Consider the following 25,565-nt stretch of genomic DNA (forward strand, 5'->3'; position numbering starts at 1 on the left):
TTCCTTCCTTCCTTCCTTCCTTCCTTCCTTCCTTCCTTCCTTCCTTCTCTCTCTCTCTCTCTCTCTCTCTCTCTCTCCCCCCCTTCTTTCCTTCTTTCCCTCCCTCCCTCCATCTCTCCCTCCTTCCTCCTTTCCCTTTCCCTTTCCCTTCTTTTTTCGAGGCAGGGTCTCACTTTGTTTCCCAGGCTGGAGTACAGTGGCACAATCTTGGCTCACTCACTGCAGCCTCTACCTCCTGGGCTCAAGTAATACTCCCACCTCAGCCTCCTGAGTGGCTGGGACTACAGGTGTATACCACCACACCTAACTAATTTTTTTTATTTTTTGTAGAGACAGAGTTTTGTCGTGTTGTCCAGACTGGTCTCAAAGTCCTGGGCTCAAGCTATGCACCCACCTTGGCCTTCCAGGTGTGAGCCACCATGCCCAGCCACAAGTATTATCTTTCATTGCCTAGAATAGTTTATGGGGATTCAAAGAGCTTATTGATAAAAACATGTTTGTTTCATCTAAGATATGATATAAAATACCATATAGCTACTTGTGAGTACCACTCAGTCAGACTTTGGATGGTCTATAATAGGAAACTCTTGAGGTTCTTAAATTAGACATTTTTAAATTTTATTAAGGCAACTTTTATAGCAAAAGCTGGGAATAACCTCCAACCCCATGCATTTTCCCTTTTATAGTTCAGACCTTCATTTTAACTGCCTTAATTATATACCCATTAAAAAAATCTTATATCCTCATGAAGGTTAATTTAATAAAAGTTAAAGGCCTTCATCCTATAGAGCCTCAGTTCCCTCTTCTCTTAGGTGAGGATACTAGGAATTGCCCTGCTTAACTCATAGGGATTTTTCTGAAATAGAGACTTTCACAGTGCGCAGAATAGCAACATGATACTTTATGTGCCCAACTCCCAGCTTCAGCAGTTACCAAAACGTGCCCAGTCTTCATGCATCCCGCTGCCTTCCCTTACCTTGCTCTTGTGGATTCTGAAGCAAATCGCAATTGTATTTTCATTTTATTCATAAATACTTCCCTGTCAGTCTTTAAAAGATACTTTAACCACTAGAACATGATCACTAGCAAAGAAATTAATAGACATTCTTTAATATCAGATATTCAATTAATATTCAGATTTCTCTCATGGTTGGTTTGAAAGACAAAACAGCATATGCAGGATGACAAAGGAAACTATAAAGAATCTGGAAATTGTTATTAAGTGACTGTATTTGGTATGCCAGAAAACAATAGCTTGCCTCTTGTTTCCTAAATTATTTGTTATAACATTTGCTTTTACAGAAATTATCAAAGAGAGGCAGGCAGTGTGGCCTAGGGCAGGGGAATAGACTTTTGGGTTCTAAGCTCTGCTAATTGGTAACCATGTGACTTTGGTCATGTTACTTAATCTCTTTGGTCTTTAGTTTCCTTTATTATAACATGAAACTAAAAATTCTTGCAGGGTTATTACAAGTATTAATTTAGATATCATATGTATAATACCTGGGATTACATAGTTGTAGCTCAGTAGATTATGAATATTATGTGATTGTAGTGCATTAGTAATAATAATAGAAAAGCTCATACTTTTGAGCATTACTTTATTCCTGGAGTGCTGAAGAACTAACTTTTATGTGATCTCAGTTAATGTTTGCAATATCCTCTATTCACACAACCCTATTTTCCTCATCCTCATTTTATAGATGCTGAAATTGGAGATCACAAAGGCGCACTAACCAACGAACAGTAAAGCCAGAATTTGCCCTCAAACATGGGTGATTCTAAGCTATGCTCTTAGTATAGCTTAAGCCTAAGCTCTTAGTAACTAACTAATACATGCCCTGTGGTATGGTGTTGCTGCTTGTCATGTATTTGGTTCTAGGATCTAACTATGTTTCACTTTGTGCATGTGGATACATTTAATTTCTGTTTATTACTTAAGTGTTGATTACCACATCTTTACAGGAAACCCTGCAAAAATACGGTTACCTCTATGATCTGTCCCGGTCAGAAAAAGAGAAACTTCGTGATCAAGCCGTGGCTATTTGTTTAGATGGTCAGCCTCTAGGAATGATTCAGCAGCTGCTAGAGGTGGCAGTTGGCCCTCTTGACATCTCTCCCAAGGATATAGTGCAGAGTGCAATAATGAAAATAATTTCCGCATTGAGGTAAGCTAGAAATTAGTCATTGCGGAAAACCTCAGGTGACACTTTGTCAGTAATGGTGCCTGCTAACGGTTGCTAAACTATCATATATAAATAAATCACTTATAAATTTTGAAGGACTTTACAAAAGTGAGAGATTATTTTTAGAGTTCTCATAGTCTTATGTCTTCGGAATGGAGACCATGAAATGTCTCATTGTTGGTATTGTGTATGACATCTTAAGAAGCTACGTTGTAATCCCAGCACTTTGGGAGGCCGAGGCGGGTGAATCACGAGGTCAGGAGATCGAGACCATCCTGGTAAACATGGTGAAACCCCGTCTCTACTAAAAATACAAAAAATTAGCTGGGCATGGTGGCGCGTGCCTGTAATCCCAGCTACTCAGGAGGCTGAGGCAGGAGAATTGCCTGAACCCAGGAGGTGGAGGTTGTGGTGAGCCGAGATCGCGCCATTGCACCCCAGCCTGGGTAACAAGAGCGACACTCCGTCTCAAAAAAAAAAAAAAAAAAAAGAAGCTACGTTATTTCTGGTTGGACCCCCTTTTACAACCTTCTCTTGAAATAAGGGAAAGGCCAAAATGGCATTTGACACAGGTAAGTAAGTTTCAGACTGTCCTGGGACTTCAATATGGTTTTTCAGATTTTACCATTTCTAATTCTCATTCTTTGTAGTAGTGGGAAAATGGTTCCCAGAAGGTTCTTTTGAAAAACGCAAGGCAAGGTTAATCATATACTGCTGATGTTAGACATCTGCAAAGTGTCTTTAGACATTATTTACCTGCAATTAATGGCACAGAACTGACAATTGAGAAATTCTTGCTTTGTGTCGATATTCGGGTACCTTTGTAGGAATGTATCCAAGAGGATTAGAAAAGAGGGAAAAGTGAAGCTAAGAAAATAATGAGGCATCAACTGCTTTCCGTGAATAATGCAATTAGGCTAAAAGATTTAGTTATGTTTAATTTATTCTCCTTTTAAGCATTCTTTTTAATTCTGTATTGCTCTTGAGGAACTTTTTGATTAAATGCATGTCAGTTTTCTGCAGCTGAACTGAAATCAAATGAGCCTTTATCAGTCTAATTACCCCAGCCTCATACAGTTTTTACCTTAATGCTCTGAGGTATCTATCAATTTTATATATAGGCAGATATATAGAATTTTATAACATTTTGTAAAAGAACACATTTCAAATTAATAAAGCTTTATTTTATTGTTTGCTTATTATGAGTTTTAGATGTCTGTTATAAGAACCAGTGTCCCCTTTCAAATGATGACAGATATGTTTTGGCCACATTTTGTACCTTTTGGATTCTCGTTATCTTTTTATTATTTCTTTGTTTTCTTTATTATACTTCAAGTTCTGGGGTACATGTGTGGAACGTGCAGGCTTGTTACACAGGTATACATGTGCCATGGTGGTTTGCTGCATCCATCACCCCCCTCATCTATGTTAGGTATTTCTCCTAATGCTATTTTTATTATTTGTTAAACCAAGTTTTAGAGGGAGCTCACAAAAATATGCATTTGGAAAATTAGTTTTTGATGAATTTCGTTTATTTCTTAAAAATTGCCCAGTTTCATGAATAATTAAAATATGATGAAATAGTTTTACATTTATAATTTTTTGACATAAATTATACTTCCCTTTCCCTGCATCCAATTCTACCACTAAAGATTTGGTTCTGATGTAGTAAATGATATACTTGGTACACAGAAGACATTCAGTAAATGTGAATTAAATCTTCAAGCAATGGAAGGAAAAGGGAACTTAAGGAATTCAGCTGCCTCTGTTTCTAAGGAAAAGAAATTTTTATTGACAGTATTTATAACATTTACCTTTTAGGAAGTTAATAAAATTTAGTAGGTACATGAAAGTAACCAAATCTAGTAGTTCATTTATATCATTAAATTATTTGAAAAACTTATCTAAAATATTTTTTTTCCTTTATTGCATTTTCAGGATTCACTAGGTTCTACACATAACATCTGTAAAATGGGCATAATAATAGTACTTGTCTCATAGGGTCTTGCGTTTAATACGTGGCAAAATACATGTGAACTATTTAGCAATGCCTGGCACTTATTAGTAGCAAATAAATATTAGTACTTTTTTAAAAAACTTCAACTGGAGGATTTAAATCATTGTTACATTTAATACTTAAACTAGCTCATTCATTTAATGTTCAATGAATATTTTTTGAATGACACAGTGCAAGTAGATTGTGTTATTCTCTTGATAGGAAAAGGTGCATATATTAGACTGAGCTCCTTAAGAGCAGAAAATGTTTCATTAGCACCTAGTGTAGGGCTTGGTACATTTGTAAATAATGACATAGCACAAATGACTATGGGTAGGCGGTATACTATGCCAAAATCCAACCAGGTTCATTTGAATATGTGAATACCAAGTTTATTTCTGAGACTTGCGTGATCCTTTTCTGAATCAGTTTCTCTCTCTTTTCACAGTGGAGGCAGTGCCGACCTTGGTGGGCCAAGGGACCCACTGAAGGTTCTGGAAGGTGTTGTTGCAGCGGTCCACGCCAGTGTGGACAAGGGGTAAGACTAGAATAGTATTATTAAATGGCCTTCTTCATTAAATGGCTTTCCTCAGAGTCTTAGAATTGCTCTCAGTATCCTTATGTATGAGGCTTCCAAGACTAAGTCACATTTTTAGGTGTTTTCTGAAGGAAGAACTGAGGACCTGCATGGGCAAAGAGCGGCTCTGCACCTAGAGACCTGGTGTTCTTAGCTCTGTGCTGACCCCACCGGCTCCAGGTCCTGCTTGCCACGGAGAGCATTGTTTTCTCTTGCCTCCTTCATAGCCATTAGAAATAATAATCATTCTGTCAGGGCAGAAACTGCTCTGAGCTTCCTACAAGATAAGGTATTCTCATCTCCAGCACATTAACTCTATCGATTAAGTATGGAAATTCCTAGTTTGAGTGTATATGTTCTTTTTAAAAAAGAAAAAAAAAAAACTCTGCCTTGTTTTAGGACTCAAAGTATACAGGCTTTATAAGCCTAGAAGGATGCTACTTTTAGAAAGGACTTTTAGAAAGAAATTTTCATTCAGTTACAGTGGTATTGATAAGAAAAAGGGCAACCACAGATGAACAGTTATGCACGTCCTCAAAGTTTACAAAGGCCTTTCCTATGCCTAATATCCATGTCAGCCATATAAGACCTCTCCCCAATTTTCCTTTTTTAATTGGAAATATGATAGAGTATAATGAAGATGGGTTTGAGAAAACTCCTCATAGTTCCACTTGGTAATATAATTCTTTTTATTTGCATGTTGCCTACCAGTTATTATTCAGGTACAGATATCTTTTCATATTGTTTCAATTGAAATGTCTAGACTTTTGTATTCTACCTTATTTACTTGCTATTGTAACACTTTCCATTGATCTTTGTAGATTTAATGATTACTGTGATTATTATTTCTAACGGCTGTATATGTTGTTGCCATTTTCAGAGGAGGACCTAAAAGCTCAGAGAGAGGAATTGACTTGCCCAGAGTCATAGAGCTGGGAAATAGAACCAGGATTCCACCCGGGCTCTAAATGATAACATAGTACTCAGATGCTGATGCCTTCACTCTATTTCCCTGTGTTGCTTTGTGCACAAGGTTTGAGTGACAGACTGTAGAATGAGCTATGTAGGTGAAGATGGAAAATCACTGCAAGCAGGGGCCTCTGCTTCCTGTGCCTTTTACCTGGCAGTGTTTCTAAATCCCTTTGCTTATAGTTCTTCAGATTGGAAAGTCCCTGTAGCAGTGGCTTATTTTGTCCCCACATTTTAAAAAGAAATGAATGATTCATTGGGTTTACTGTGTGCCATGCTGTGTGATAAGTCACAAAGGGGTCACATGGGTAAGAAATAACCTCTAACCCTAAGGAGTTCACAGTCCTGCCCGGGAGATGAACTGGCCTGTAGCCATTGTCACTGTCCTGTACGGAAGTCAGAGTGGAGGGAGTAGTGGGGCTGGATACGCAGGGGTGACACAGAGCAGGTCAGTGAAAGAAGAGTCTGTTTTGAGGAGGTAGATGAGGGTATTTCAGGCTGAGGAAGCTGCCTGAGCAACTGCACACGCAGCAGGTAGCAGAGCAGGCAGAGATGCTGCATGGGAAACGCTCACCCTCCTCCCAGGGCCCATCTCACTGCTGCCATCTCATTCCCAGCTTGTCAGTGAGTTCTCAGCCATCAGCTCCTAGGGAGCTGCCTTCAGCAGTGCAGCTTCTCTTAGGCCAGGTTGACTCTGGATCCTGGCCTCCCAAGGGTCTCAACAGGTACTGTTTTAGGCCCCTTTAAATTGGGCTTCTTAGTCTTGTCTCACTGGGACATCTCAAGAATATTAAAAGGCAATGTGTTTTCTTAGTGAATTTCTAGCCACATATACAGAAGAATCCACTTTGAGACTCACTCTAATACAGACTGTTTTTTAAGGTTGGAAGAAGATGTTAGGGATTGGGGAAACAGAACAAGATCTTACTTTTTATTCTAGAGACACAGAATAACAAAGCCGTCTTAACAACAATAACAAAAAAACTTCAGTGAACTTTTCTTCCTTTTGCCTAAAAAACAGAAGAAAGGCAAAGCCATAACTTTAATTTTGGCAAGTACTTTTTGGATCTGCAGTTAAACCTGACACTTTTTGTTTGGGTTTCTCTTCCCAGTAACGTGCGTGGCAGTATTATGTACCTAATTTCTTTTTAAGCACTTTATGCATTACTCATATATCTTCTTCATCTTCTTTTTTTATTTTTTTTATTTTTTGAGATGGAGTTTCGCTCTTGTTGCCCAAGGGAGTACAATGACACGATCTCGTCTCATTGCAACCTCCACCTCCCTGCCTCAGCCTCCCGAGTAGCTGGGATTACAGGTTCCTGCCACCACGCCTGGCTAATTTTTGTATTTTTAGTAGAGCGGGGTTTTGTCATGTTGGGCAGGCTGGTCTCGAACACCTTACTTCAGGTGATCCACCCACCTCGGCCTCCTAAAGTGTTGAAATTACAGGCATGAGCCACCGCACCCAGCCCACATATCGTTTTATCTTTTTATGTTGGTGCAAATATTATTTGCTTTTATTAAATTAAATTTTTTTATATTATTTAGTTTATACATAATAATTGTACACGTTTATGTGGTACAGTGTAATGTTTCTTTTTCTTCTTCTTTTTTTGAGACTGAGTCTCGCGTTGTTGCCCAGGCTGGAGTGCAATGGTGCGATCTCGGCTCACTGCGACTTCCGCTTCCTGGGTTCAAGTGATTCTCCTGCCTCAGAGTCCTGAGTAGCTAAGATTACAAGTGCCCACCACCATGCTCAGCTAATTTTTGTTTTAGTAGAGACAGAGTTTTACCATGTTGGCCAGGCTGGTCTTGAACTCCTGACCTCATGTGATCTGCCCACCTCAGCCTCCCAAAGTGCTGGGATTATAGGCATGAGCCACCGCATCTGGCCTATAATATTTCAATGAATGTATACATAGTATAATGATAAAATTGGTATAATTACCATATCCATCACTTTAAACATTTATCATTTCTTTGTGGTGACAACATTCAAATTCCTCTCTTCTAGTGATCTTGAAGTATACAATACATTGGTATTTGCTGTAATTCATCCTGCTATATAAATAAGACACCAAAACTTACTCTTCCTGCCCAATTGTAACTTTGTGCCTATTGAACATCTTCTCCCAGCACTCCCCACTTCACTCCCAGCTTCTGGTAACCACCATTCTACTCCCACTTCCATGAAATCAACTTTTTTAGATTCCACGTATGAGTGAGATCATGTGATATTTGCCTCTGTGCCTGGCTCGTTTCACTTGACATAATGTCCTCCAGGTTCATCCATGTTACTGCAAATGACAGGATTCCACTGTTTTGTGGCTGAATAGTATTTATATGTATGATATTTTCTTTATCCATGAACATTAAATGGGCATTTAGGTTGATTCCATATCTTGGCTGTTGTGAATAGCACTGCAATAATCATGGATGTGCAGAAGTTTCTTCAGCATACAGATCTCATTCCCTTTGGATATATACTCAGTTATAGGATTACTACATCAAATGGTAGTCCTATTTTCAATTTTAGGGACACCTCCATACTGTTTCCCATAACAGCAACTAATTTACATTCCCATCATCAGTGTATGAGGGTCCCCTTTTCTCTGCATCCTGGCCAGCATTTGTTATTTTTTGTCTTAACTGAGGGAAAGTGAAAACTCATTGTCATTTTGGTTACATTTCCTTGATGATTAGTGATGTTGAACATTTTTTTTCCCATAGATTTATTGGGTGTTTATATGTCTTTTTTTGAGAAATGTCTCCTCAGCTCTATTGCTTCTTTTAAGTCATATTGTTTATATTGAGTTGTTTGAGTTCCCTGTATATCATGAATATTAATGCCTTATCAGATGTGTAATTTACAAATACTTTCTCCAATTATATAGGTTGTCTCTTCACTTTATTGATTGTTTCCTTTGATATACAAAGCTTTATAGTTTGATGTAATTCAGAGTAATATCTGTTTTTGCTTTTGTTGCCTATGCCTTTGAAGTCTTATTCAAAATACCTTTGCTCAGTCCAATTTTATAAAATGTTTGTCTTATGTTTTCTTCTAGTAGTTTTATGTTTTTGGGTTTTACATTTAAGTCTTTAATTCATTTAGAGTTGATATTTGTAATATATGGTGAGAGAAGTCCAATTTCATTCTTTTTCATGTGGTTACCTAATTTTCTCAGCACCATTTATTGAAGAGACTGTCCTTTTTCCAGTGTGTGTTCTTGGAGCTTTTGTCAAAAATCAGTTGCTGTAAGTGCATGGATTAATTTCTGGGTTCTCTGTTACATTCCATTTGTATGTGTATCTGTTTTTATGTCACTACCATGCTGTTTTGATTACCGTAGCTTTGTTGTATATTTGAAGTCAAGCAGTGTGATGCCCCCAGTTGTGTTTGTTTTAGGTATCCAGGGTCTTTTGCCTTTCCATATTAATTTTAAGATTTTTTTTTCTGTTTCTGTGAAGAATGACATTGATATTGTGCTAGGGATTGCATTGAATCTGTAAATCACTTTGGGTATTATGGATGTTTTAACAGTATTCTTCCAATCCATGAACATGGAATATCATTCCATTTATTTGTGTCTTCTTCCATTTTTTCATCAGTGTTTTATAGTTTTCATTGTTGAGGTCTTTTACCTCCTCGGTTAAGTTTATTATTAAGTATTTTTTTCACAGCTGTCTTATCAATGAAATTGCTTTCTTAATTTCTTCTTCATATTGTTTGCTATTGGCATATAGAAATGCTGCTGATTTTTGTATATTGATTTTGTATCTGCAGCTTGACTAAATTCATAATAGATGCTGAAAAAGCATTCCATAAAATTCAACATCCCTCCATAATAAAACTCAACAAGCTGAATATGGAAGGAACATAACACAGTAAAGCCCATCTGTGTCAAACCCAGAGCTAACATCATACTTAATGAGGAAAAGTTGAAAGTTTTTCCTCCCAGGTTGGAAGAAGACAAGGATGCCCATTTTCACCACTTGTATTCAACATAGCACTAGAAGTTCTATTCAGAGCAATAAGACAAGAGAAAGAAGTAAAAGACATCCAAATGGGAAAAGAGAAAGTCAAATTGTCCCTGTTTGCACACAGCATGATCATCTGTATAGAAAGTCCTGAAGACTCCCAAAAAAAAGTGTTAGAATCATTTACTCTTTGTTTGCAGCTTCTGCCTTACCCAGAAAGCTCTCTTTTCCTCTTCTTTTATCTGTGCTAATATTAAGTAACTTAAAATTATAACACCTAGACAGGCCACCTGTACAGATGGCTTTCTTTTCAATTTAATCACATTCTTCCCTCTAGACATGGGAGTTGAGTATTTTAAGGATTTTAAATTAGCCAAAGACCTTTCATAACATCTACAATTAAAGGTAGGACAAAGGAATCAATTATTTGTGTATATGAAATTTCTTTTTTGCATATATATGCTATCTTATGTATTTTGTAACATCATAAATTTAAAGAATATAATATCAGTTTCCTGTTTGTGTCAAGAATTTGTTTGCTTAAGAAAAGTAAGTCTTTTTTAAAAAAATTCAACAGCTAAGAATGTTCTAAAAGAATATATCTGTTAAACCTGGAATTAAGAAAATACCGCTATCAAATATTTTAAAAACAAGCAAACAGACAAAAAATCCTAATGAACATCTACTTCCTCTATGCCAAGACTTTGGAAAGGTGCTATTCAGTAACTCACTTAGTTCTCAGAACAAACTTAGCATACAGAAATTGTCATCTGCATTTCACAGTTTAGGAAATGAAGCTCAGAGAGGCATGCATTTCTCTCACCATATCACCTCCATTTGACATTAAAGAGCCAGCACAGGAAAGCAAAGCTGTGCTTCTCACACTTAATTCTGCATAGGAACTGCCTGGGGATCTTATTAAAGTACAGATTTTGATTGAATAGATCTGGGTGGGACCTGAAATTCTCCATCTCTAACCAGCTCCCAAGCGATATCCAGTCCGTGGAAGAACTTTGAGTAGCAAGGTCCTAGGCATGACTTCCCTCACCTTTCTTGTGGCTTTGACGTGCTTCTCTCTGCCTTTGCCTTATTTCCCTTTCTACTTCTTGCCGTCATCTAGCTTTAAAATCTTCCTAACAAGAATGTCTCACAAGCATGAGCCAGTATATTCGTGATTCTCAAAAGGATATATAGAATTAAATTCACTCAGATAACAGGTAATTAATGCAGAATTCCTGTGTGCAATATTCAAAAAAATAAGAAAGATTTCCTTCAAAACTATTGAGTTTTGGGGGGGTTTTGATTGTTTAAATTGCTACTTCACCGGTGTCAGCTTCAGCTGCCTTCAAGTTTCATATAAATATTGAACAGTGTCACATAATTCAGACTTTATTAAACTCTTTGCTATTATCTAGGGATTTCACATATTTTTAAAGTGAAAAGAAAGAGAGAGAAAAATAAAAGAGAAGAAAGAACGGCTCACCTAGAGCAAATTGAATCTGATTTTTATTTTCCTCTTCCTGCTCTGTGAGGCAAAGTAAATCATCCAGTGTTCTCTGAGCACCTGCAGTGCATGGGGCCTTATGTCCTCTAGGGTTGAGCCCTCCTGAAAGCCATGGTCACATCCCAGGATGGTGGGTCCACTCTGTTCCTGCAGTATTTCTTAGATCACTTCAGGCTGTATTTACCACTATCAGCTCTGCCGTGTTACAGCAAGGTGTGCCCACGCTTTCACTGATGAGTGAAGCCCAGCAAGATACTCTTTTATTTTCTTATTTTCATTATGCCCACAGTTCTCCAGGAACCCAGGAAGATATTCTGGTTTGGCATATATTTGAAAGCAGCCACAAAGAAGTGGAATTGTGTGCATACCAAAATCCTTACCTTTCCAGAAATTTTTCTTTTAATGTAACTTGATGATTTTCTTAAAGCCACCCTTTTTATATTGCTGCAGTACCATTCACACATTGGTTTGTTTGCAATTATCTCTTATTCCTTGCCCATTGCCCCTGCTTCATGGGAGCTGATAAATAGAAGACATTCTCCTGGGAAATAACCTGCCCCACCTGCTCCATATGTCGTGAGGAAAGTGTGCGTAGTATGTGGGTCAGTTTATAAATGGAGGCACAGGACCTACGTGGAATGAGTGTTGGTGTCCCTCACTGTTAGCTCACTTGTATGTACTCCTCCCTCCCTCCGCTGGGCTTCAGAGGAGGTAGGCAGTGGGAGAGCCTGGAGGGAAGCAGAAGGCTCAGCCAGGCCTTGTCTAAAGGAGGCAGCTGCTGCCTTGGCCGAAGCTTATTTTTGCCACTGTGTTGCTGTCATCCAGTTTTTAAACAGGAGCTGGAACGTCCTGACTCTGTGTATGTGTCTGTGAAATTCCTTAATTTTGAAGCATTGGCATCTACTGTGCAAGCCAGCCACAAAATCTGGTTGCCAGATTCTTTCATTATGAAAGAGACCTAATGTCCCTTCAGACTTCAAATTCTATGGCATTTACATTTAAAAGAAATCTCAAATATGTGTGTTTTGCTTGCTTGAATGCAGGCTTGCTTTCTTGCATTCTCAAATAAGAACATTTTATTTTGATTAGTGCATCATGATTTATAAAATGCTTTTATATTTACCGTCTCCTTTAATGGACCTTAACTATTTGAATTTAAGTTTGGGTTATCTTTGTATGTGTATGCCATGTAGAACCCAAAAACTCTCTTACTGAAGATTCACTTATTTATATTCTTAAAATCTGTCTTCTTGCTTTGATTCAATAATTTCCTTTGTTTGGTTGACATTTCCCGTCCATTTTTTTGTACTTCTGTGAATGTCCTTTCAGGCTACATTACATTATAGGGACATGCCAGATGAATAGCCATTCTGCCTCAGAGTAACACAGCCTCAAATTAGTCATTCAGTGAACACATTTTTGTTGTCGTTGATGCTGCTGCTGTTCTTTTCTGTTAATAGAGCTGTTTATGTATTCTACATGACTTCTTATCTTTTGGACCAAAACTGATTACATGTGTGTTTCCTTTATTAGCTAATTTTTAAAAATAGTGTACTAAATTATCCTTTGCCGTATAATATCCCCTCCCCAATCCTCCTTATAGGGAAAAAGCTGGAAGCAATTGTCTATATATTTATAGTGAAGTTATGAGAGATTTTCTCATTTATCTTTTTCATGACTTTTTTTTTTTAATTGAGATGGAGTCTCTGTTGCCAAGCTGGATTGCAGTGGCGTGATCTCAGCTCACGGCAACCTCTGACTCCCTGGTTCAAGCAATTCTCCTGCCTGAGCCTTGCAAGTAGCTGGGATTATAAGCACATGCCACCACATCCAGCTAATTTTTGTATTTTTAGTAGAGACAGGTTTTCACCATGTTGGCCAGGATGGTCTCTATCTCCTGACCTCAGGATCCACCTGCCTCAGCCTCCCAAAATATATTTTTATGACTTTTAAAAATCAATTGCATTACCCTTATAGTGAAGTAAATATGCTTTGAAATAATGCTGTTCTTTTTTAATTTTTAAATTCATTGATTCCTCTCCTTGCTTTCAGAAAAGATGAGAAATGGAATCACTTTCCTTCTTCCTATTCTAGTTTTTTACATCATAAAAGTTATAATTGCTATTTTTTACCTGTTTATCTTGAAAAACTTCAAGCACCTATAAAAATGACAAGGATTAAAAAAAATACCAATATACTCTCCCCCTTGATTTGTCAGTCGTTAACATTTTATCACGGTTCTTGCTCTCTGTTTCCCTTTGTGTATGTTTGTGTGTATTGGTTTGTATATTTGCTGAACCATAAGAGTGACTGAATTTTAAGAACTCAATTTGAAATCAAAATGTAAGCAATTTTGAAACTAGAATCTTCAGGAGATAGTGTCTAGTCAGCTTTTAATAAAGAGCAGCCTTTCATTTCTGTGTAGTTGTATCGAGCACCACTGTTAGTGAAGTGCATCTACGACATGGTGCTTCTAGAACATAATGCTTCTATATTAGGAAGGAGTTCTCACAATTTTATTATATATTTGAACTATCAACACAAAATAAAAGCATGTTCCTCTAGAATGTCAAATGTTATTAGCTACACAGTAAGTTGTAATGTAAAATGAATTAATTTGATTTAGTAACTGGAAAAATATTATAGTAATAATCTATATCTCATCATAGCTGAGTAATTTTAACCCGCTGCCACACTGTTCTGGAATATATTCATTTAGTTCAGTAGCATTGTGTAGTAATTGACAAGGCAGGCAGATAGTTCAAGTTCAAATATTGGTGCCACTACTTACTCTGTGACCTTGGACAAATGTTTTATTTTTATCTTTTTTAAAATTTTAGATAAACGTCATCCAACTCAAAATGCCATAGGCAAATTCTTAAATCCAAGATTGTTACCTCATCCACAAATTGGATAACAGTATACAAGGAAAAGATAGTTGTGATGAAGTATAATTCATGGTGCATACTAAGCCTTCAGAAGTTATTATTATTAATATTGTTTCATTCTTATTCACCATATTGGGGGCTTTGCTTATTATTATAACTTCCAACTTGTCTTCATGACAACCGCTTCCCCACATTCTGGCTTTTTCTACTTATCTCATCCTGGCACTTGGGTAGGAGGGCCAAAAAAAATCAGCTTCTTTTTATGTGAAACTGGCTAGGATTTATTGTCAGAAGTGAACTTTAAATTATTTTCTTCCTGAATTAGACGGCTTCAGGCCTTCATCAAAAGTGCTTTAGTCTGCCCTGGCCCATACCTTTCTCTAATCTCTAACATGATTTTGATGTTTCACTGCTCAGAAATCCCCTATCATTCCCATTTCATGCAAAAAAAAATCAGATACCCTTAATAATAATGGTTACTTTTAATTGAAGCACTTAGTTATATGCCAGGCATTGTATTACATGCCTTGCATTTATTATTTTATTTTATGTTTCTGTTTAATTTCTCAACAGCCCCATGAGGAAAGTGTTGCCATCCATCTCCAGTATACAAATAAGGAAACTGAGGCTCTGATCTATTGAGTGACTTCTTGGTCAAAGTAACATGGTCAGGAAGTGGCAAACGTGAGCACTGGGTCTGGGCCGGACACCTCCAGAGCCTGTGCTTTCAAAGAATTAAACTGCACCGCCTTTTCAGCCTTGTATTCAGTCTCTTGGTTACCTAGATGAGAAGGCCTCTCCCTCCTTAGCTTTCTGTCACCTAATTTACCACCCACACATCTGTGCTTTAATCTCTCCCTGAACATTCTTTGTCCTTTGAACTCTTTTGCTGTTTTTTTTCTCACTGTTCTGTGTCTGGATTAGATTTTCCCACACTTCCATTTATATACATGCTAATTATCCTTTGTGATCCGGTTCAGATGCCTCGTCCTCTCTGAAGCCTTTCGGGGTTCTATTCACTCTTCCTCCAAAATAGTTGTTCACATTTATATTAGTGATTTGGATAATAGTCACTTGTAAAGTCTTGCTGTTCCATGGTATTATTAGTTCTTTGAAGGCAGAGACCATGTAATATTTTAAATCTCTGTATCATTAAGCACAAACTGTAGTGCTTTGATGCTGCTGATAATTATTGTGATGATTCTTATTATGACAATGATGGTTACTATTTATTAAGCACTTCCTCTGTGCCACATAATTTGCTAGGTGCTTTGTAAATGCTATCTTGGTTTCACAGATTCCAGGGGACACACTCTTGGGACCTTTGTCTGTGTCACTATAACATGGGAAGGATAATATTCATGATTTTTATCTAGAGTTCTTGGGAAAGTCTGTGGTCAGGATTCAGTTAGGCTGTCAGATTTTTTTTTAATGGTCTTTCCATTACATTGTGCTGTCTGTTCATCTTGCAAAAGGTTTACCAGAAATATTTGTAGCATTCTATTCTTGCACCCTAATTATTTCCATTTTTGATAAATATTAAGGAGTCTTAAAGGTAAAATTAACAACTGACTTGCTGCATTTAGGAAACTCTTAAACCAGTTGTCCACAGTATGTTGTAGTTTCCGTTACTCTTAAATACAAATAATTCTATCTTTTAAATTGCCATAAGATAGCATTTGACAAGTATATTAAATAATACATACTGAGAGACATACTCAGTGGCATTGTAGAATTTTATTCTCAGAAGTTAAAAAAAAAAAAAAAAGTCTTGTAATCTTATCAGAGCATGGGATTTGATTTAAGGTAAATTAGACCAGTACTCAGTCTAGGTGATTTATAGCTAAAATCCTCAGAAGGATCTAGTTGCAACAAAACCTGTATAATTCAGTGCTTTAGCGTGGGTCTCCAAGCCCCTGTGGAAGTGAGTCTTCTCTATGGATAACCCCTTAAGAGTTATAGATAATAATCCATTGACATAATCAAAGAAGATATTCATTTGGGGTTACAGGAAAAGAGATTCCAGTACTAGATGGAACACTGTACAAACTGTCCCCTTTTCTGAAACATTTTAAACTCCACAGTCCTATAATAAGCAAGTATTCATATTTTACTTTTGTAGTATAAAATTTGATACTCTTACAACATATTGAAATTCCAATCATCTGAGAAAAGTGGTAGAACAAACTTGAGCGAACTTGAGCTTTGGGGTCATACTGCACTATTATACATTTTTTTAATTGCATTTTAGGTTTTGGGGTACATGTGAAGAACATGCAAGATTGTTGCATAGGTACACACATGGCAGTGTGATTTGCTGCCTTCCTCCCCATCATCTACATCTGGCATTTCTCCCCATGCTATCTCTCGCCACCCCCGGCTGTCCCTCCCCTATTTACCCCAACAGACCCCACTGTGTAGTGCTCCCCCCCGGTGTCCACGTGTTCTCATTGTTCAACACCCACCTATGAGTGAGAACATGCAGTGTTTGATTTTCTGCTCTTGTGTCAGTTTGCTGAGAATGATGGTTTCCAGGTTCATCCATGTCCCTACAAAGGACACGAACTCATCATTTTTGATGGCTGCATAAATTCCATGGTATATATACTATTATACATTTGTGAGGGCATATTATATCACTTCCCTAAAGTTTGTTGGTTCAGCTGTAAAAAGTAACTTATTATACCTACTTCGCTTAATTATTGTCAACTAGTAATCATGTATATAAAATTACTACAATGGAATCTTGCACTATTGGTATTATTAACAGAAATAAGCCTTACTAGTTATAAAATTTTGAAATAAACTAACCAAGGGTATGTATCTGCTTTATATAACTCATTTTAATAAGATGCTGTTTAAAAATTACATTCATTTTACATAGGTTTTAAATACCTAATACAGTTTGCTATAAGCCATTTAAAAACCAAAATTTTTCCTTTCAAGAGGAAAAAGATGAAGTCATCCAGCAAACAAGGGTTAGGTCGGTGACCACATTTGATTACTGGAAGGGGGAAAATAAGACTTAGGAGTTTATACATACCTCTGGATTTTTGCCCTGCAGAGAGGATCTGGTTTCATCTGAGGACCTGCTGGAGTGGCTGCGGCCTTTCTGTGCTGATGACGCCTGGCCGGTGCGACCCCGCATTCACGTGCTGCAGATTTTGGGTCAATCATTTCACCTGACTGAGGAGGACAGCAAGCTCCTCGTGTTCTTTAGAACTGAAGCCATTCTCAAAGCCTCTTGGCCCCAGAGACAGGTAAGGGAGTGTCTGAATGATTATTTTTCTTACTAGCAATAATTAGGCCAGGCGGGTGGCTCACACCTGTAATCCCAGCATTTTGGGAGGCAGAGGCAGGAGGATCACCTGAGGCCAGGAGTTTGAGACCAGCGTAGCCAACATAGCGAAACCCCATCTCTGTTAAAACTACAAAAATTAGCCAGGCGTGGTGGCACGCACCTGTAGTCCCAGCCACTCAGGAGACTGAGGCAGGAGAATCGCTTAAACCTGGGAGGCATAGATAGCAGTGGGTGAGATTATACGACTGCACTCCAGCCTGGGCGGCAGAGTGGGACTCCATCTCAAAAGGCAAAAAAAAAAAAATAATTAAAGGCAAAAAAACACAATAATTAGAGGTCAGTTCTTGATTTCTTTAAACTACTGTCAACTGGCTAATCATCTTGGTAATATAAACTTTCCAATATATTTATCAATCAGCTATTTAGTAGTTGAATATTTGCAACAAAGTTTATTTTTATTTTTCCATATGCTTGAACATGCATATGCATGGTAGATGATGTCTTCCACACAGAATACTTGGACATTATTTTTCTCTTAATAGGAGATAGGATGGCCCACAGCATCAGTTAATTATAGTGGCCTACTCTTTCCCAGGAAAAATGCAGATTTGAATGGAAATACAGTGGACAGTTTAGCTAGTTCATTTCTTTCGTGCTCTGCCCAGGTTCTAAGATGCTGACCCTTCTCCCTGTATTTAGATAGACACAATTTAGTAGAGACACAGATCTTAGTTTCTCTGTGTGGTACTTCAAGGCTTACTCAGTCCTTCTTGTTTCTGGAACCTTCTCTGAGCATTGCAAGCTTAATGGATCCTTGAATTCCACATATTTGAGACTTAATTATTTATAATTATTATTATTATTCATTACTGTTAAAAGCTTTGTTTTCCCACCACCATGAAAATTGAAGCCCTAGAGGACATATTTACCATCTTTTGACTCTAAGTATCCTGTGCACATACTCAGATTTTAAATCTCTACTGATTGAATACATAAGAATGTTAATTTTTAAATCAAAGAAACATGATGGCTGTTGAAGTTTGGCTTAAATTTTAAATTGATGCTTCCTAAGGACATAGGGTTGGGAATCTTAATCACGTGCTTTAGCATGCAGGGTTAGGCCATCATGTCAGAAAGTGTTAGAAACCAGGACTTCCCTGATAATCTCCATTGCAAAAGAGTTTCCTAGAGGTCTAACTTCAACTCATTCTACCTTCTAACTTTAAAGCAAGTTTATAATGTATATGCTTATTACTTTAAAGAAAAATAACTTTAGAAAAATGAATCAGATTTTAAGAAAATCTTGGGGCTCATCACAGAATATCTTTATAATTATTATCAGATATAGTCTTATTTCCCTCTGTGAGATGGAGAGTTCAGTACTATTGTTTGCTCTCAGAGTTAGAGAAACTGAGATTCAAAAAAGATAGACCTATCAAGAATTATTTAGTCTTGTCAAATGGCTGAAGTGGATTGTAGTTAAAAAGTCATGAATATCAGAATCATACTTTCTTCCTCTCTCTGAAGCACTGTGACTTTAACATGTGCAGTCTCAACGTTTTGCCTTGAATTACTTCAGGAAACCACTTGCAATTTATTTTTTTTTAAAGAGCAGTCTAGCCGCAAGCTCTATTCCAGGTACAGGGCATAGAAGTTAGAGATGTGTTTGTTTTTAGCAAACATGAAGGTTCATGTGGCATCCCTGGGGTAAACCCTAAATTCGATCACATTATTTTTGCTCTGTGGAACTGTAGGTTCTGACTTGGGTCCTGAAGCAAATGAATGTGACTACAGTTATGGACTTTCCTCTTACAGCCTTCACTTTTCAAGTTCTCAACCTCAATCAGTGTCCCCTTCCTGCCAGGATGATGAAGCTGATTTCTCTGGTTGCAGCCTTATGTGATGTCAGATTCCTAATATTCTAAAGATTCTAGGAAACAGTGTAGAAGTTGGGAAAAGAGAAAATGTCCATATTTTCTGACATATTGAAAGACTAGAACATACACTTTGATATTGGAGCCCAAGCTCTTTATAAATGAGTATCTTTGCTCTTTCTTCTTTTAAGCTTTTCTTAATGTTCTAATTACTCAAGGAACAAGTTGTAACTTTTTTATGAGTACAAAGATTTCTGAATATTTTTGAGATTTTAGTTCCTGGATATCTTAACTTTTTCCAGAACCAAGACTTAAAGCAACTTGGCTTGTAATTAAGATTATTTTCTTGAGCACCTTTCTAAACTGACTTGACTTTATTGTTACAGATGCCAACTGTTTTCTCTCGTTTGCCAAATCCATATGTAACTGCATTTCACCAATATTTCTTCTGTGGTGGTGGAAACTTTTTTAGGCCCCCTAGGAAATCTTTCCCAAGAGCCTCGGAATGACTCTAGTACAGGTCATCTCACATCCCCTCACCGTTTTCATTTTCTCTCCTCTCTGCTTTCCCCTTAGGTAACCACATTTTCCCTGTTCTTCGTACGTAATGATCTAGATTTGTTAAATATGTGGTAGTGCAAATAAGAAAGCCACCACAATGGTTTAATGATGCTACTCACCTATCTAGAGTCTTCTCCGGAAGTCAATCAGCGAGTGCCCCCGCCTCCTTTAGAAATTAAAGATGTCTCTCTGGCATTACTGATTGAAATCCATTTTGAAGGACAGGTGCATTTGATGGGGGAATATGATTTATAATCGTTAATAACTTCTTGTTACTTGATGGATGAATGCAGAAAAAATTGCGTTTAGAACAGAAACACCAGCAACTTCTGGAATGTTACAAAGCTATGCCCGTAGTTTCAATTGTCTCTTAAATTACTGTTTTTCAAAAATTGTGTTACCTTTCTTGAGAGCATTAGAAAGATCAGCGCTCTAGTGGACAGACAGTATGTGTGTCCATCCTCCCTCTACCACTGGTTTTATAATTTGGAGGAAGATTCTTAATCAGTGTGCCTGGCTGCTTGGTGTGTAAAATGGCAGCTTGAACTAGAGGAGACAGAGGATGGCGTGTCCCCCTCATCATTTCTGTCACCCACATTAAACTGCACTCTGCATCTCCATATCCCAAACACCTAGGAGATCCCTAGGTGAAGTGTTGACCGGACGAGCGCTTGTTTTTTTCATTTTCTCGCTATTCCCTTTGTTCTCAGAGGTACTTTGGGTGATATTAAGGACAGAGACGAGTTCTTACAGAGTAAGGATAAGAATAGATAATGATATTGCAATGTTCAATTACCAAAAAATGTGGGACTGCTACCTTCACTGTGGCAGCTAACCCACTTAGGCAGACTTTGCACACATCAGAGAGAGACTTAATATTTAATTATTCTCTAGATGCCCAAAGTAGTGGCCCCACAAATCAGTGTGTTGCTGGGAAACCAGCCAGCTCCTGCAAAATTAAACACAGAGTCTCTGGTTCTTGCTACCTCACTGGTTCTCGGAGAGACAGTAATTTCTAGTTTTCTAATGATTAGTTAACAGAATTAAAAATTCAGAGGTCCTCATTTTTTAACAGTTTGAGAGGCTTTTATTTCCATTCCAGAAATACGCCCCAGCTTGGGGTGGGAGGGAGAAAGACAGGGACGTGAGGGCAGCGGGGCGGGGATGAATGTGTTAATCCTTGTGGTATGGTTTATCTGAGTTTTTTGGCTTTTGTAATTTTCTAGCTAACTGGTGCATGAAAAATATGGGGCAAAATATGGTTATTTCCTTTAAAAAATTCCATACCTTATCACCTCAAACTTTTTTCCCCATTTTTATGTAAAAAAGAACATGTGGCGTAGTTTCACCTTTTAAAATTTCAGTATGTCTGAATTTGTGGTTATAAGTGATCGCCAAAAGAATTAGTTTAAGACAGTTTCTAACCTCATTACAAATGCATGTATTTTGCCTACTTTGAAATGTTCAGGAACATGTTAACCCTTTCCAGAATGCAGTTTGGCTATATTTCCAAAATATTAGTCAAATATGCCCTTGCCTCTCAGAGCTCAGAGAACAGTAACAGAAGTCCAGTATGCCAAGCTACATTTAGAGCCTTACACGTAATTTACTGTTACCTTAAATGTCTTCAAAGCGAAGTTCATGATTTACTTAACCAAATATAGGATAATATTTGAATTTAAAAATATGTGTGCACACACCTATATAATATATCCCCAATAGTCATGAAATTACAAATTCCTAGAACTAGATGAGACTTTGAAAAGCTTCCAGTTCAGCAGTCATATTTTACAGAAAAGGATGTAGAAGTCCAGAAAGGAGAAATGCCCTCCTCAGATTTTAGCTTAAATATTTCCTTTTCTAAAATGACTGCACAGCCTAAATTAGCCACCTCAGTCACTATCTATTTTATTACTGTCTTAATTCTCTGCAAATTACCTACCACTGTCTGCTGACTTCTTCCTGCCTATCTTTATGTTTGTCTATTTATTATATGAACTCTTTCTTCTTCCATTAGAATATAAATTCCATGAGAACAGGGATCTCACAAACACTCAATAAGTATTTGTTGAATAAATGAATGTCAAATCTTTAAAAACTTGTCCAAGGTCACCCTTAAGATGGCAGGTCCGGGACTCCTGACTTTCTGTCTGATGTTCTCACCATTAATGATGAAGGATTAGACCTACCGCTTGCCCCTGATCTGCAAGCAAAGTGATTTGCTTGGAATAATGGGAAGGTTTCCTTACAGAGTGGCCTAGTGCTTTTTTTTTTTAAATTAGTTTGCCCATGTTTGTCCCGATGCGAGCAAGAGATTTGAAATGTTGAGATACAGCTTCTTGTGTCTTTTTTCCTAAGATAATTAAAGTTGTGAGAGCATCCATTTTAATTGGTCCTGCAAATAGGCGGAGATTTCGAGAGTTTCTCTTTATGAACAATTGGTTCTTTCCTTTAAATATTTGCCCTCTCGCCATTAGCATCACTGGGGGCAAAAGACGGAGCCCTGGAATGTATACTGTGTGCACACTAATCTTTAAAACTGTCTTGGAAAGTGGTTACCATCCTCTCTGTTTTAAATTAGGTCACATGACCAATTTAATGTGATACATGGAACTCAAACCCAGTTCTGTCTGATCCTAAAACCTATATTCTTGGCCCTGTACTACACTACTTCCTATTTGCCAGGGAAATATATAGCACTAATATTTGAGTAGCATTGGACTACATAAAGCACAGTCTTTTCCTGTTCACACGGTGACTTTACCTGGATTAAATGTAATTAGAGATAAGAAATCAGAGGTTTGAACTCTTTCAAATAGAATAGAAAGCATTGCTTCATCTTTTACATTTGTGACTGTGTCTGTACATAGCACTGTATGTGTTAACTGCTGCTTAATTAAAATATTGAAAAATGCCGTGCCTAATAGGTGTCACTTGAACAGGGCAATATATGTGGAATATTCACCAAATATTCTTCAAGCATGTATCGTTTGACATGCACTGTGCTACACTCTGGGGACAGAAAAATAGACAAGGCAATTAGTAGTAAAATGTTTGGGCTTTTCTACCACCAGTCACTAGCTCCGTGAGCTTGGAAATGTTAGTAAATCTCTCAGAACCTCAATTTCCTTGTCTAAAAAATGGAAATAATTATACAATTGTTGTAAGAGTTAAATAGGCTAATACCTATAAAGCTATAATTTTGGTCCAGGTAAATGGACCTAATTGGTAAAGGGCCTCCATATCAGTTGAGAACATAGATCTATCAACAAAGAAGTAGATACCCTAAAGGGTTTAGATATTGTATTAGTTCATTCTCATGCTGCTGTAAAGAACTGACTAAGACTGGGTAGTTTATAAAGGAAAGAGGTTTAATTGACTCACAATTCCACAGGGCTGGGGAGACCTCAGGAAACTTATAATCCTGGCAGAAGGGGATGCAAACACGTCCTTCTTCACATGGTGGCAGGAAAGAGAAGAATGAGAACCAAGTGAAGGGGAAAGCCCCTCTAAAAACATAAGATCTTGTGAGAACTTACCATCATGTGAACAGCATGGGGGAAACCTTCCCCCATGATTCAGTTACCTCCCACCAGGTCCTTCCTACCACATGTGGAGATTATGGGAACTACAATTCAAGATGAGATGTGGGTGGGGACACAGCCAAACCATATCAGGCACTTTGATAAAAGTCTGCACAGTACATGGGGATCAAGGACATGTAGCCACTGCATCTGGAAGCAGTGAGGAAAGGTTGCGCTGAAGAGATGATACCTAAACTGGGTTCAGCCCAGCTGGGGTATGGTGTGAAGACAACAGCCACCAAGTAGAAGGAAGCAGACCAGATCCTGGGGAGCTGTGAGTGTCATGCTCCGGTTTGACTTTGTGCTGCCCAGGCAACACACAAGGGTGTGGCCAGGGAAGTGACATGATCACATCTGTGTTTAGGGAGAAGCCCTCTGACCTCTGCCTGAACAATGGACTGGAGAGGTCTGGCCGGATGGATGCCAGATAGAAGACAAAAACAATGGTCTTATTGCCTGAACTGGCTCTGAACTTGGTACCAGCTACGAAGGTACAGAGAGTAGAAAAGAAAGTTTAAAGCATTAGTATCAGTGGACTTGGTGTCTGCTTAGATGTGGGGCTTAGAAAAGAGCTTATTTTGCCTCTGATTTTTGCTTAAGTTACCAGGAGGAAGTGGTGCTACTCAATTTGTTAGTACATGCAAAAGGAGAATCCAGTTTTGTGGCAAATGACACTAATTTCAGGGAAGTCATTAGTATGTGTTATTGCTGAACAACACTTTTTGGAAGGTGGATGTGGAGCTGTAGGGGGACTCTGTTTATCTCCTTCAAAAAGCATCCTTTCTTCATAACCTTAATGTGTCTTAGTTAACAGTGACCACTTCCTAGGAAGTAAACTTGAGTTTAGCAAATGTCACTGGATGAGGTCTGTTCTAATGCCATCTCTGCATACTCTCTACCCAGGTTCAGGTTAAGATTAAATTGGGCTTTGTAATGGGCTACTTGTGTCCAAGTGCCTTCTGCTTAGAGGTGTAATGACCTCAGCAGTGATGCTCTTTAGTTAACATGTTGCACAACAATATCTTCTCTTCAGTCCTCTTACGAATAAGTGAGAAAAACATTGAAGGAAAGGGAAAAACATTGTCAGGAAAAATAAAAGTGTGTGCATGTTGGGCACTGGTAGAGGAAATAGAATAACTGGGGATAACTTTTCATTTGGAAATTTGAGATTTATAAAAAGTTGTGTAAATTATGCAAAGTATTCTGTATACTTTTTACTCGGATTCATTGAATATTAATATCTCAGATAACAAAACTACATTGTTACAATACTATCATCTAATTTACACTTAATTCAAATACTGTTCGTTGTCCCACTAGTGTCTTTTTTCTGGTCCACATCTAATATAGGTTGTGCATTGCATTTCTTTATTTTTTAAATGTTTGTGGGTACATAATAGGTGTATATATTTTGGGGTTACATGAGATATTTTGATACAGGCATGCAGTCCATAAAAATCACATTGAGATAAATGGGCATCACCTCAAGCATTTATCCTTTCTGTTACAAACAATCTAAGTTATACTTTTATTTAAAAATGTACAATTATTTTTTACTGTAGTCATCCTGTTATGCTAATATTAGCTCATATTTATTCTATTTTTGTACCTATTAATCATCTTCACTACCCCCAAACCCCCTCACCACCCTTCCCAGCCTCTGATTACCATCCTTCTATTCTTTGTCTGCATGAGTTCAATAATTTTCATATTTAGCTCCCACAAATAAGTGAAAACGTGAGAAGTGTGTCTTTCTGTGCCTGGCTTATTTCATTTAACATAATGACCTCCAGTTCCATCTGTGTTGTTGTGAATCTCAGAATCTCATTCCTTTTCTGACTGAATAGTACTGTATTGTATATATGTACCACATTTGCTTTATCCGTTCATCTGCTAATGGACACTTAGGTAGCTTCCAAATTTGGCTGTTGTGAACAGTTTTGCAACAGACATGGGAGTGCAGATATCTCTCTGATATACTGATTTCTTTTTCTTGGGGTATATACCAAACAGTAAGATTGCTGGATCACATGGTAGCTCTATTTTTAGTTTTGTGAGGAACTTCCCAACTGTTCTCCATAGTTTTTGTACTAATTTATATTTCAACCAATAGTTCCTTTTTCATCATATTCTTGTCATCATTG

The 25,565-nt window shown here is 37.7% G+C and overlaps 1 protein-coding gene across 4 annotated transcripts in view; it reads left to right on the forward strand.

Annotated features, from left to right (window-relative positions):
• The window catches only part of NBAS (NBAS subunit of NRZ tethering complex), a 434,255-nt gene that overhangs the window by 310,932 nt on the left and 97,758 nt on the right, over positions 1-25,565 (forward strand). For all 4 annotated transcript variants that reach the window (XR_004273780.1, XM_032294320.1, XM_032294322.1 and 1 more), the window contains 3 exons: positions 1,966-2,168; positions 4,631-4,720; positions 17,166-17,361. Coding sequence is in view for 3 of the 4 variants with exons in the window: in XM_032294320.1 (XP_032150211.1) it covers positions 1,966-2,168; positions 4,631-4,720; positions 17,166-17,361 (489 nt within the window). In the remaining variant the exon portion in view is untranslated. The remainder of the gene's footprint in view (positions 1-1,965; positions 2,169-4,630; positions 4,721-17,165; positions 17,362-25,565) is intronic.

The sequence above is a fragment of the Sapajus apella genome, unplaced genomic scaffold (genome assembly GCF_009761245.1).
Source record: "Sapajus apella isolate SASKATOON/1434 unplaced genomic scaffold, GSC_monkey_1.0 scaffold31, whole genome shotgun sequence".
Lineage (NCBI taxonomy): Eukaryota > Metazoa > Chordata > Mammalia > Primates > Cebidae > Sapajus > Sapajus apella.